Source organism: Kogia breviceps, chromosome 8, assembly GCF_026419965.1.
Source record: "Kogia breviceps isolate mKogBre1 chromosome 8, mKogBre1 haplotype 1, whole genome shotgun sequence".
Classification (NCBI taxonomy): Eukaryota; Metazoa; Chordata; class Mammalia; order Artiodactyla; family Physeteridae; genus Kogia; species Kogia breviceps.
This window is the reverse complement of record NC_081317.1, coordinates 53398215-53413347: the sequence shown is the minus strand read 5'-3', so window position 1 is coordinate 53413347 and position 15133 is coordinate 53398215. Positions and strand designations below refer to the sequence as shown.

Sequence of the window (15133 nt, the reverse complement as noted above, 5' to 3'; positions counted from 1 at the left end):
CAGGCGACTATGAATCCCATTTAGCATTCTCAAAAGGAATAGAAATAGTTAAGTAAAAATTTATCAGCAGAACTAAATTAAAGTCCATGAAATATAATGCTATTCCAAATGCTACCCAACAGAACTAAAGTGGCAACCTTATTCAAGTAGCAAATAAAGAAATGCTCAGATTACAAACTCAATTTTTATATTTTATATTCTAAGGCAGAATTAATCTGGCTAACTATAATTTATGAATTTTGTAAAAGCATCTAATGCTAAAGGGAAAACAGATTTGTTTTTATTTGACATATAGTTTTGCTATGCATCTGAGCATAGTACACTTGTAATGCTTATTTCTTAATGTTAAAATAAAGACAGATGTTTTCCCATTAATCATAATATAATGGACTTAATCAGATAAACTTTAGATTGCAAAGAGACCTTTTAAGACAACTAAAATTAACTCCCTCATTTTGCAGAAATTATTTCTTTTAATTGTGTTTAAGGAATATTCATATCAATCTATCTGCATTGTATATAAAAAATGAAAATTAAAATGTAATTTCATGTTTTAACTTCCAGTTATTTTTGTAGCCTATATATAAAACAGTATTGAAACCACTTGAATGCTAAATATTATTTGTGTTTATGCAATTATGCATCAATTCTCCATCCAAAAAGGACTACTTATTTCCCTGCCCCAAACATTATTTTTGCCTTGGTTTTGGTAGTTATTTTTTAACTTTTTATTTCTCAAAATTTAATGTTTAACTTCCAAATTATATACAAAGACTCACAAGCTAGAAGTGGATCTTTATTTCCAACTATAGACCCCATTTATTCCTAACACTATTGCCATATATCTAAACATATGAGAGTCCTTTCCTTTGTAGACGATTTTTAAAGTCAGATGTAGGCTCTGGAAATTTTTCTACCACTACACATCAAGATAAACATATTAATCAACAAAGTTATACTTATCAAAACTCCACAGGTAAGAAAGGTCAAAACTTCTCAAAACATTCCTAAGTACTCCAAAAATGTATGCTGTACTGAAATATTAAACACAGTTGTCTTTCTGTTACAAAGAAAAATTTTTGTGTGTCATGTACGTATAAGTCAGGTTAATTTGATTAATTTTACACCTTAACACAACATTAATTGTCAAGAAAAGTAACATGATTTACATCCTTCTCTTTAAAGGTTACAATCAACTTATGAAATATTTATGCATATATTCATAGTAATATTAAAAGATAACACTAAGAATGTCATGGTAGTTAAATTTCAAATAACAAAATGTGAAAATGTTCCTTGGGGAAGACATTCCTGTTTATGTTCCAAATGAGATTACGTTTTTAAAAAACTAAAAAGCTTATTATAAACACATCCTTAGGTACATTTAAGTATCTAGTTTAACTTTCACATAAGTAATACGTAGCATTCAAGAAAGCTTGAAAACGACAACAAATTTTACTGATGACAAGAATTTCCTGACATTACACCTCCCAGAGATAACTTCTGTAACACTGTGCAAAGTATTTTCTTCCCATCTTTTCACTGATGTATTTTTATCTGTCATACAATTCTCCAAATGTAGGTAAAGATGAACAACTCTGAACATTCTGGTATAAAGAAAATGGACTAAATCCTACTAAAATCAATGATCATGATAAATCAAAAAAAGAGACTCCACAGAAAGATATTAAGTAGCATTAACTACAAACTACTGTGTAGCCTTTAAAACATAAGTATATTCTCATTTATTTGCTGCTCTCTTTTAAATGTTTGCATTTGAGTATTTTTGTATAAGTTAAATCCTTGGCTCTAGTCAGTCACTTGACAATTTCCTTTAACAAGTTGTAATGATAACAAGAATTATTTTTCTTTAACCTAAAAGTTATGCAGCATGCTGCAAGTAAAGACTGAAAGAGTACTTGCTTTTCGAGGCAACTTCAATTAAGCATCTGAATTATTAAACAGAAAACCCTGCAAGTATGTTGAGTGATCAAAGATTTGACATACTTTCTTCTAACCTGTTCACATGATAATGTAAGCCCAAGTCCCCAGTTATTATTCTATTGATAAGAGAAACACTAATAGTTATCTGAAACATGATACTTCAAAAAAGAAAAACAAGTGACAAAGTTTCAAGGTCTGGCCTATGTTATATGAAATTTTTTTAAAAAGTCAACTTTCAAGAAAAAAATGCAGTGATCTAATGACCTGGTCAAGAGCCACATTTGAAGGACAAGATTCAAATAAACACAGTCTCATGAGTTCTTGGTCTGCTCCAACCTACAAGAAGTAGTTGATAGTTGATATAAATGGCACCAATATAGTCAGAAAGTAACTTTTCATAACCAAAACTTAACCACTACTTGGTAAATTACGTTACCATGTTATCTTCTATTTCTCTGATATTCAACAAGTCTTTTACCCATTCCACTGTTCACACACCATTTAAATGGTAAAATTCCAATATACTGTAGTTCATATCAACATTTTGGTTTTTTTCAAAAAATCATTCTCCAAATTACGTTTATGAAAAGTGAGCAAACACATGAGCACATGCCTATTGCCTAACATGATAACCAATATACAGTTGATATGTAATAAGTGGTAGTTATTCCATCGTTATAAAAACACTAGATCAATGACACACTCAGAATTTATCCATTTTTAAAAACTAAGGAAAAATAATATTTCAGAGCTGGAAAAGCCCAAACACAGAGCTTACTCAGTCCAAACACATCCCTTTTACCTCCCAGACCAGGGCCTTTCCTGCTGCACTGCTAAATACTGCTCCTACAAGTTACTGGAATACATCTGACTCCTATTTTTAAAGGTAAAAGGCTAGTTGTATTTCATGGATTAAGTAGTAAAAAAATGATAGACCTGGCCAAGTTGCTCAAATTTGTGTCCAGCTTTTAAACAAGCACTTGGAGTAGGTAAGAAAGAATAAGGGAGGAAAGATAGAAGAGGAAAAAAATTCATTTTTGCCTATAACTAATAAGCTAAAACCCATTCTAGAAAATGTGATTCTCAGCAGACACAATGTTTCCTGCTGAATTCAAGTGGTGGTTCTGTTTACACAAAGCCAGTTATTAGAGGTACAGAAGAAATACGTTTCAGAAGACAGAGTAGTAATTTATCACTTAGAAAAGAGGATGCTTAAATCAGGATTCTCAAACTCTTTCTGACTTGTGATATCCTCTTTGATGTTATATTTTTGCCCCAAAGTTCTACTGTCTATAGACTACATTGATGAAAGGTATGAGTACTATCCACAGTGATAATATATGTCCCATCTCCTTGGATGTGTAACTCTAATGCAACACAGCAGGAACAATAGATACATACACAAGGAGAGGTGAGTGCTGGACTGGCTGAAACATGTAATGCGTGCCTGGTGCTCCATACAATGAGGAAAGTAGCTGCCCACTGCTCTGTGCTACTTGTGGGCACAGGTAGGAAAAGTCATAAAACAAGCATCTCTGATAAGACAATCTGGAGCTATGTCAACATTTTGCATAACCTATCCCACTAAAAGCAACCAAATCCCAATAGCCTGACTCTCTGTTTCTCAATAACAGTCAGTACAAAACAGCTGCTTATATTATAGGAACAAGGAGAGAACTCAAACGAAAAAAAAATTTTGTAAAATAGAAGAATATTTCTTCAACACAAAGAAAGCTTTCATTATGCAGCAACTCGTATGAATGGAGTATTTCGGGTAAAAGGTATGGATGACAAGAAGTCTACAATGAACCTTGTTTTTAAACACTCAAAATGTTATAAATGCTTACCAAAATAAACAGACACCTGGAATAATCTGACATTAATCTTCCCCAACACCACCCTGAGAGGAAAGGGGAAGGAGAGCATAAAACCTATCTGTAAAAATTAAAGGCATCATACGCAGACTAAATTTATATCCAGAAACATTAAGAAGAAAGTAAATCTCTCTACTGTCTAGGCCACTGTTTTATATTAATATTTTAGGAAATTGTTAATGTATATTTTGCTTTTAAAAATCAATACATGCACATAACATTTGGCCTGGTATTGATGGGAAAATAACCAACTAATGATTTCTGATGGAAAGGAACAAAGAAAAAAATTCATGTTTGGCAAAATTAAATATATTAAAATTTATTTGCCTCTGAGAATATCAATCTTCTAACATGGGTAGTAACTAATTAAATTCAACTGATCATCTTTATAATCACTTATGAACATTATTTTAAATAAATGGCCCTCAGAATTAAGTTCAAAATAAGCCATAATTTTCTTTCATAAAAAAATGATGGTGCCTTGATTTTATCCAAAAAGTTAATCATTAACTACTACATACCAACTAAATCACACCCAGATGCTAGCCTTATCTTTTTAGAAATTCCATGATAAACAGAATTGACGCCTTCTTCAGGCCTCAGTCACTACAAACTTATTAACACACTTAAGTTAAAAGGATTAGGTCATGCAACATTATTTCTTAACACAATGTTCTGCATCCTTCAAGGAACTGCAATCTTATGATGGAGGGTGTACAACATATCAGGGAATACCTACCATTCCATCACCATTTTTCCTAATGATTTAATCTCAAAGGAAAACCTTCAATTAATCCATAAAATGAATTTGATTTTACCTGAAAGTAGCTAGAGAACCTTTTCCTTTTAAACAGTACCTACCATGGTTACCACCACTTAATTAAGTCCTAGATCATGTCTACAAAAGCAGTTATGGCTGAACATGTGTCTGCTAATATAAGTGAATAATTACTCAGTGTTTCAAAAGTAAACATTTACCACCATTTATTACTAGTTATCTTTGCACCAGCATACTTGTGACTCATTGTGTCTACATGCAAGATCACTTCACATTTCTAGGCTTCCGATTAAAAGTAAAATGAGAGGGTAAACAAAGATGAAGTATCTCAAGTGTCCTTTCCAGCTCTGAAAGACACAAGCACACTGAAGGCAGGGACCTCCTCTTTCTGTTATTTACATCTTCCCCGGTCTTTTCACTGTATCCTACACATATGAAGCCTATTGGTTAAGCACATTACCATGCCCACAAATTATATTCTTCAACAAAACCCCAAAACCAGACAGGAAAACAAAATAAAATAGATCAATTTGACAAAATTAAAAACTTATGTATGACAAAAAGATACCATACATTAGGCTACAAGAAACAGAAACAAAAATGGGACAAGATGGTTTCCACACAAATAACAAAGAATTAACATCCCACAGATAAGAGAAAGACAAACATCCCAATCTTCTTTTTTTTTTTTAAGACAAAGGATATAAAAAGAAGTCAATAAAGAGGAAATCTAAATGGTCAGTAAACATATAGAAAATGTTTAACCCCATTAGGAAGCAGAGAAGTGCAAATGAAAACAAAAAGACACCGTATTTCAACTAATATCAAAAATAACAAATCTTAAAATATCCTACATTGGCAAAGATGTAGAGAAAGCGATACTCATTCCCTGACAGAGTATGAACTGTCACAACTACTTTGTGGAGCAATCTGACAATGTCTAATGCAAATGGAAACACACACACAACTGGTGTTCTAGGCCTATATCCAAAATCTTTTTCATTTGTACAAGGTAACAAGTACAAAGATATTCACTGCACAGAACAGAAAATGACCTATATAGTCTTTAACAGAAGAACAGAAAAGTAAGCATAGAACATACTCCTACAACAAAATACTAAGCAGAAAAAAATTAAAGGGAATGAGTTGGCTCTCCAAAGATGAAATGGCAAAAGGTTCAAAAACATACTAAGTAGGGGGGAAAAGCAAGATGCAAAATTATTTACTCAAGGAAATGTTCTGGAATTAAATAGTAATTGTTGCACAATCTTATGAATATACTAAAAAACACTGAATTTTACACTTTAAAGGGGTGAATTTTATGGTATATGAATTATATCTCAGTTGAAAAAAATGATTCACCCAGTATGATACTCCTCATGAAGATTTTAAGATACAATATACTACTACCTATAGCAATATAAATGTGCAAATGTACACAAATAGATGGGAAAAAGGTTGAAGAGTTGGAAGAAAAGGTTGGGAAATATTTAAACACTTGAGCCACATCTATAATACTTGATTCCCTAAAAATCAACAAGGAATCAAACACGATAAAATGCAAACATCTGTTCATTCTTGGCAGTGGGGATCTGAATGTTTGTTCTATCATTTTTCCCTTTTTATTTTCCAATACACCCCCCTGCCTTTTTTTTTTCAGAAATACAAAAAGGGCACAAAACAAGCATATCACAAACAGCAAATGGTAAATATATAAACACATAAAGATATGTGGCATTACTAATCAAATAAATGCAAATAAAAATGAGGTATCATTTCATGCAGCAGATTGGCAAAGATAAAAAAATCTTTTAATCCCCAGTATTGGCAACCACGTGGGGAAATGGGCAGTCTCCCAACTCCTAGGGATGTATAAACTGGTACAATCTTTTTGAAGGGATGTTTGGTAATGAATATCAAAATGTAAAATCTATATACATAAGGAAATTATTGGAAAAACCATTAAAATGAATATCAAGGATGTTCATCATAGCATTATTCATAACAAACTAAAACTAAGAACAATATAAATGTTCAAATAAATAAATCTATATTTAATGTGATACCATCAAATTCAGCTTTAAAAAGATATCCCACCACATACCATGAGGGTAGAATGCTCATCTGTGTTTCATCCCCAACTCCTAGAAGTATTCTAGACACATAATAGGAGCTCCAAAAAACACTTGTTGAATGAATTAATGTTAATTTAAAGTTAATTTATATTTGTGTGTATACATAAATATAAAAAGATGCCTACCAAAAATATTAATTATGGTTATCTATGAAGAATTTTCAGGTAACTCCTTCTTTATATTTCTATGGTTTGGTTTTTCTACAGTGAACACATATGTATAAATTAGAAAATACAATTTTCACTTGCATATTAAAATAATGTTTGCATTCTTCATAAAAGCTGAATTGTACAATTGTGCAATGTAATTTCTCAATTTCTATGATCTATAACATAACAAAAACTTGTCAATTACCTGTAATATCATCACTGGGAAATTATTTATGCAAAGACTCTTTTCAGACAAATCATATTCTCAAAAGTGAATACAGCACTACAAAAAAGAATAAGGAGAACCACAAAATACAAGAGAACAGAAGATTAAAGCATTAAGATATACATTATGAGGAAAAGAAGGAAGTAAAGACACTCTGGCCACACACACACAAGATAAAATGTTTTAAAAGAATATTAATTTGTATCACTGAGACAAGAGAACCTCTCCTTCTATATGTTAGCTGCTTCACTGAGTAGTGAAAACATAAAAACAAAAAGAAAGTGTAAAAACCAAGGGGAAAAAACCCACAGAATTCTATATTATTTCCATTAGGACAGTGTGAAACATTGTTTTAGAGATCAAAAATATCCTGAAGTCTGGACAATAAAGATTAAAGTCCAGTAAGTTCAGTAACACATCAAGTCGTTGCTTAATTACATAATTGCTATCATTGTGTTTAACAATTCCCCCCCATTCCCAAATATCTAAACTTTCCAAGTTCTCTTTTGAAGACTTAAGTCACTAAGAGATGAAAAACAAAAAAAGCTCCACATCTTAGAACTGTAAAAGCTGTGTTAAGTAGTGGGGATCATCTGTAATAGATGACCAGGAAAAGAGCTAAAGGGCTAAGGTTGGTCCATGGAAGACCATTAGAAGGAAACTTCAAAGAACAAAGAGAAGGAACAAAAAATCTTTAAAGAAAAATTATGAAACCAAAGGATCCCCCTGCTCTATCTACCTCCCAGAGGTACTTCTACAGAGGGTTACCTAAAATAATAGATGTAAAAGGCTTCTGCACCATAAAATGGACAGTAATGTTAACTGTAAGATACAGCCAGTAAAACCAAGTTTGGATTTTCCTTTTAGGAAAAAAAATCACTAGATAATTGTTACACTGGAATTTAACCATGCAAACACCTTGGAAGATTTATCTTTTCTCTTTCCAGGAAATGGGCATTTTTATTAGCAATAATAATAATGGTTACAAAGAAAATTAGCTTCCACACAACAGGGCAGTTTATCTGTGCCAGGTTGTAAGTTGAATATTTTATATTAGAGGTTCTCCGAGAACAAGTCTGGGGACCCCAGGATGCCCAAAATCTTTTCCAGGAACTGGCAAAATTAAAGCTATTTTCATAACAACTCTAGGACACTAGTTGCCATTTTTACTCTCATTCTCTCCTGAGTGTACAGTGGAGTTTTCCAGAGGCTACATGATGTGTGGTAACACAACAGACTGAATATAAAAGACATAAGCAGACCCAGTTGTCTTCTATTAAGCAAAATGTTAAAGAGGTTTGCACACACACACACACACACACACACACAAATAAATGATGCCACTCTTCTCACTCTTTTTGTTTTAGAAAATAATTTTTCATTAAAATAGTATTTATGTGCTAACCTAATAGGTTGATGGTTGTTATCTTTAAACAAATTAATAAGTAATTTGTTCAAACTATTTCTGGTTAATTTTGAATATAGTCAATATTAATAGATACAATTTACATAGAAATTCCTAGCCCTAATTATCACTGGGCAACGATATCTACCCAAGACAGTTCAAGGTCACTTTTAGAGAGCTACATGGTAATCCCTCTCTGAAAGGCAGTAGTGTATATTGGGGCTTTACTCTTGTTTTTTCATCTTAAAAAGTAGTAAGTGCTCATTGGAATGCTTTAAATGTAAAGAATTAACATTTATTTTAAAAAATCAAACACTACAAAAAAAAACTTCTCATCACGACCAATACCATAGCACCCACTTAAGAAAACTATTAGTAAGAGTTTGGTGCCCATTCATGCAGAATTTATTTATTTACACACATACACACACATACTTTTTATCTGTATAAACACATTTTTTAAATGGGATCACAGTGATTTAGCTACTTGCCTTATTTCACCTACCATCTCTTGAAGATCTTTCTTTATCTACAAATAGATTTACCCTCTTTTTTAATAGATTACTATGATCTAACTGTACCCAACTGAGATCCCTTCTATGGCTTGCTTCCAAATGTTTTCTATCAAAATAGTCACAAAAAATATGCTGTAACTTTGTGGATTTGTGACACCGTATCTGTTAGAAAATACCTAGAAGTAAAATTGCTGGGTCGATGTGTATAAACATTGAAAATCTTAATAGATTTTGCCAAATGCCCTCCAAAATGTCCATGCCCAATTTACATTCTCACTAACCGCACATGAGATTTCCTCCAGCAATTCAGCTTTTTAATTGGTGAATTATACTTTATGTTGCTTCAAAATGTCAAGTTGTAAAACTGTTCTCACTGGTCATCTTAATTCCATACAGAACTCTACACAAATCTCATAAGACTCACTGAATGTGTCAGTACAGTCACCCATCTCTGTATTTTTCCATAAACCTTTTAAATACCTCAGGAGAGAAAATACTTCAGGTGCACATAGTATTTTCAACTAGTAACCCCTCAAATTTTAGGTACCCTGATAAAAAGTTATTCAAATTATTTCGGAAAACTATTTAACACAAATCAAAACTACCATAAAGCTGGGCTCAAACACTTAAATCAAAGGAAAGTTATAAGTGTAAATTTATCATGCTTTATCTGCCCACTCAAAGGACTAAGGCTACAAATAAAAAGCTATCAAATCATACCAGTGGCCAAATTAGCTTACAGAAAATAATAAGCAACAGATTTCATATCATAAATGTCAATGGAACAGACTGCAATAGTAAGGATGGCAATAATTGGAAAGAAAGTTCACTCAAATTCACATCATGCTGAAAATGAAAACATTAGTATTTTAAATGAAATGTTTTGAATATGACTATTCATTTCAGTCATATCAGACTATTATAAATCTTTGATACTAATAAATAAAATATAGTCTTTTTTTGCAAGTAGATCGTTTTAAAAGTAGATAGTTTTAAAATGCATTATAGTTTGACCTGCCGATTCTGTAATGGCTAATGGCTATTCCAGGCTTCACTATTTCATCAAAATCTTCTTTTAGGATTTTGTGCTAGTAGTTTTAAATTGAAACTGTCTTTAGGACAGAATAAAACCTTATTAATTCAAGTCCAATTAGCTCAATTCTGAAATTGTATACATAATTCTCACTTGGCAACAAGTTGAACTTACTGTAATTTCCTCCTCTACAAATTCTCATAATATTACTGTGAAATAAAGGAAATCAACCTGAAAATCAATTCGCTTTTCCAAACCAAAGATTTATGAAACTAAGAACTCATCCATTTTTGTGGCTTGAGCAGTTCATCCCTCAGATATAAGACCACTTCTGTTTATCAACTACCGTATATATTGAAAGTGATTTAAATTGTCATTATTAATAGCCATTTACAGTTTACAGTATGTGCATTTCTTGTAACTCAGATTTTTCACAAAACCATTTTTGCATTTCTCCCATTTGCAATCCTCCTATTTATAATATCAAAAATATAACTCCTTAAAAAAGTATGGAAGTAGACTTAGAAATGCCTGGCATTCTTATTCTGTATTTATTCTTACCATTTCGAAAGACCTTATAAACCAAAAAGTAAATCCCAGGATTAAGTGGCATGTTTGGTGTTACCTTAATTTACAACTAACTATTCCCAATGAACAGAGAAACCTTCTCTTGCAATCTGAATCATGTGTAATTACAGTATGACAAGGTCTCTCCTGGGCTATGTAAGCTGGCATTTTTCCCAGGACTTGTCACATCATGGGAAGCACACATACAAATAAAAATCCAAAAATAAACATTTTGAAACAATGGCTTATAGGCTACATAAAGAAACTCCACAGTTGAGAATAAAAATTGAAGAGCCCAACCAACAAGCAGACATCTCTCACTAGAGGCATCTGAGAAGACATCAGTGTTATCAAGCCGCTTACCACACCTAGCAACAAAACTCCCAGGTGTGGGCTGTACAGACAGCACTCTCACGTACCCTCAGGGTGGACAGAAAATCATTAAGTATGGGAAATAAAAGGAAATGTCACCACACACACCCACTGAAGCAGAGAAACAGTGGTGAAATATGGAGAGGTTGATCATCTTTAATTTCATAATGCCAATTTGTTGATTGTTAAGGTGCCTAAACAAAGTTATCTTAAGAGCTACATCTTCGGCCAGCTGGCTTAGTTTTCCTAAAATAATAAATATTGCTTTTGTTGTTGTTAAGGGTTTTAACCTTGAAATGTACAACAGCAAGTAGTTATAACAGTGTGTACAAAGGATCTTAGAAAGTGGTTTCTTTTGTTTAAACTCCTCTGCTGTGGCTCTATGGACACATGGAAAAGGGAAAGCGAGATTCCAAAACCATCAGACCCAACCTCACATAATAACAGAAACTTGACAATACTCATCTTCAGTACAGTTCGGAGGAATATTTAAGTATAATATCTCTGGCTATATTCTGATATAAAATGCTAACAAAATCTAAATGTTATTTCCGATAGACCATGCATATCCCTACCCCTCTCTTAGACGCTGGATTCATTTATTAACCATCCAGCAAAGCACATCAAATTCAACTGTTTGAGTTTTCAAGAGCAGCTATAAAACAAACCACTATAGGCAAAACATACAACCCTAAGTCCCATTACAAGAGCTCTAGAAACAAAAATAAGCATTAACATAAACCTCTGCCACCTCTAAGGCACAGAGCATTTCTCCTTTCTTTATTCAAGCCCCTGAACGTTCAATAATTTCCACGTAGCTCTAAGCAGAATGGATTTATTATGATGTTAAGCTAAGAAACTGCAGGAGTTCTAGATGCCAATAAAGATTACGGATCAAATGGAAGATAACTACTAACCATTGTGTCGACTTAGATAAATAAACCTGCTCACAAACAAAGCACCTTATTGTATTTGTACTGTTACCTCCACTAATCCAACTAAAACAACCAGACAGTAGCTTTCCAGAGGCTGAAGGGAACAGAAATGGGGATTTCTCAAACCCTCTTTAAATTTCTTGTAAAATAACACTCTGTTCCTCTTTTTTCAAAACTGTCCTTTATGGAAAATGTTTGGGACCGCAGAGGCTGAGCAGAATTATGCAAACCAGACACCAAGGCTAAAAACCAAGGTAAGGAAGGAATGAAGCAGAAGGCAAGACAACACCGTTGCTCTGAAACTTAGCTTCACCCTTTGCAGGGACTCTCTTCCCTGCAGATCACATGGGGCAGACACTTCTGAACGCTGCTCAAAATCTAATGAGCAACCAAGTGCCATCGGGGAGCTAAGGACCAGTAAGTGCCCCCCCTCAACCGAAATAAAATCCTGACGGTGGGAGGTCGGGGTGGCTAACCCACAAAAAGAAAAGTCTATGACAACTGGTACCTAAAGCCTCACAAACAAGGAGGAAAGCAGAGAAGACCCTAAAGACAGGCGACTTCTCAAGACGGAACAATAAGTACATCCCATGCATCCTCTGCTAACACAGGTAAATCTCAATTTCTCCAGGTTAAAAAAAAAAAAAGGCGCAAGCTGTTTATTCCCTCCAGCCCCGCTCCCCACACCTCCAAACCCAACAACTAATTGCACCTTCCCCGCAGAACCCGCGGCTAACCCCAGAGGACCGGTGAGGGCTGGCTTGGGATGAATAAACACTCGACACCTGACAGTCCTTTCTCTGCGGTGACTTTCACGGAGCCGAAGTGGCGCGCGCGCAGGCGGGAGCGGGGACCTGGCCAGCGCGGCGCCGCGCACCCCGGTCCCGAGCTACGCCAGCGAGCGCGACGCGGGGGGGCGGGGAGAGGGTAGGGGGACCGCCCGGGCCAAGCGATTGTTTCCTCCTCCAGCAAAGACATTTTTTATCAAGCTCCTTTTGTATTCGAGCCCTACCTCTTTTTGGCCTAGGAAAGCTTTCGTGCAAGTGGAAGACGACTTTCTCCACAAAGTGCTGTATGTTACTGTGCTCCGGCCCGCGCACGAACACCATCCAGTCGTGGGTGAAACCTTCCACGGTGGGTTTTTTCCTCACCTGGGCGCGGTGCCCCAGCTCCAGCTTCACCTGCACGGCACACTGCGGGCGGGGGGGGGAGAGACAGCCGTGAACAACAGGAAGGCGACCGTTCGACACTGAACATTGCGCCTGACATTTTTTTTCCTCCTTTTTGAAACGCACATAAAAGGAAACGGCGGTGCCCTCTCCATCCACGTCTCACGCGCGTGGGCGCGCACACCCCACACCCCCAAATATACGACCCCGGGCCCGCATCCACACCCGCCGGGATTGTAACGGAATGTTACCCCCGATCGGGAAGGGGGGTCCGGTTGTTGGAGGGTAAAGAGGGGCGAGCACGCTCATCCACTACAAGCACGACAACGAATGCATCGGAAACAAATTAGAGACAATTAGGAGGCAATGCCCGGGCGGTTGCCCGGCGTGGGAGGGGCGGTAACTGGGACCCCTGAGTGGGGTTCTGGCGAGCCCCCACCCCGAAAGTGCCGCGGCGACAGGCACACGCCGAGGAAGTCTTTGTGTACGTGTGTGTGTGCGTGCGTGTGGAGCGCTGTGCCAGGCGGAATGGAAACTACAGGCAGCCTCCGCCGATGGGCACAAACTCCCGTGCTCTTACCACGGGGTTCCTGCACAACAAAAGTGAGACGTCGTCACACGCACACACACACACACGCACGCACACACACACACGCCCGCAAGAAAACACGCCGAGGCGTCCATAACTTAAGGCACCCCGCACCCCCCCCAGCGAAAAGCCCCACGCGATCGGCGAGGCCAGCCTAAGAGAGCCCCCGCAACACACTTCCAACAGCCAAAGTGGCCCCAAAGTACCTCCCACCTCCCCCCCAAAATGAAATTCAGAAAGGCAGGGCGGCGGGCGGACAGCCGCCGAGCCCCGACTGCGCACAGCCCGGCGCGGGGGCAAAGTTGCGTGCGGCCCCGCCGCTGTCAGCCCGCACACTCCGGCTCACACTCGCGCGCCGCGGAGAACGCACCATCGTAGCGGCCGGCGAGGCTGCTCGCCGCGTCCCCGGACTGTGCCCGCGGCTCCCGGCGGCGGCGGCAGCTGAAATATGGCTGAGTTATTATTCGCCTCCTTCCACCGTGTGTGAGTGTGTGTGTGAGTGCGCGCGTGTGAGCGAGAGTGCGCTTCTTGCGATTGCAAAGAGAGGCGAGGAGGGAGGCGCGGGGGGTGGAGGGGCGAGTGTGTGTTAGTGTGTGAGTGTGTATGTGTGTGTGTGTGTGTGTGTGCGCGCGCCGGGGGGGGAGGGAGGGAGGGGAGCGGAGGCTGAGGGAGAGGCAGCAGCTCCCTGCAAGCCGTACCAACCTTTCTCTAATTGGAACCGCGGAGCGCTGGCGCTGTCTGGGCTGCGGCGGCGGCGGCGGCGCAGGGCGAGGGAGGAAAGGCGGGGGGTGGGGGTCTTTTATTATTATTTTTGCATGTACTTACCGAGCTAGCCATGCCTGGGGGCCCGGAGGTTTGCTGGGGTGTTGTGTGGTACCCCCCTCCCCCGCCCCCCTCAGCTGTAATTCATGAAGAGGCTGCTATGAATGAGAGCGCGCCCAGGAGCGGAGGGTAGATGGCGGACATTCTCTGCCTTTTTCCCCCCGCGTTCGCTTGCTCGCTCGCTCGCTCGCTCGCTTATTAAACTCAGCCCCAAAAGCAAAAGCAGCAGCAGCAGCAGCAGCAGCTCCAGGGCCAGAGGATGAGATTCCGGAGCATGCGCCGTGGCGCCTGACACCGGGGCTCCGAGCCTCACGGGGCGGAGGGAGGGCGCGCGGGCGGGGCGGAGCGGGCGGGGAGGCCGAGCGAGCGAGCCAGGGGGAGCTCGAAAGAGCCAATCACCAGCCACCCACCCGAAACCCCGGCAGCCCGCACCGCCACACTGGAACGCCTCGCTTAAAGTAACAGGTTCCTGCTGGGGGGGTGGGGGGAAGTAGGGAGAAGGGCGGGGAAGGGGCGCTGGAGTAGGGAGATCGGCCAGCTGGGGAGCCATCCCAGACCCTGTGTAAACTCCTCTCGCCCTACAATAAAAAACGGATTAAAACTGCTGGAATGTAGCCACT

General features: G+C 38.2%; 1 protein-coding gene across 2 annotated transcripts in view; it reads right to left on the bottom strand.

Annotated features, from left to right (window-relative positions):
- MLLT3 (MLLT3 super elongation complex subunit) overlaps positions 1 to 14843 on the bottom strand; it is a 254888-nt gene extending 240045 nt beyond the window's left edge. Inside the window, exons 1-2 of one of the 2 annotated variants that reach the window (XM_059071141.2) lie at positions 14517 to 14843; positions 12946 to 13126 (exon numbers count right to left, since the gene is read on the bottom strand). In XM_059071141.2, coding sequence (XP_058927124.1) covers positions 12946 to 13126; positions 14517 to 14528 — 193 coding nt within the window. In that variant the 5' untranslated portion in view covers positions 14529 to 14843. Of the gene's footprint in view, positions 1 to 12945; positions 13127 to 14061; positions 14318 to 14516 lie in introns of those variants that run through there. The other variant, XM_059071142.2, reaches the window with a different exon arrangement.
- Positions 14844 to 15133: the final 290 nt, after the last annotated feature.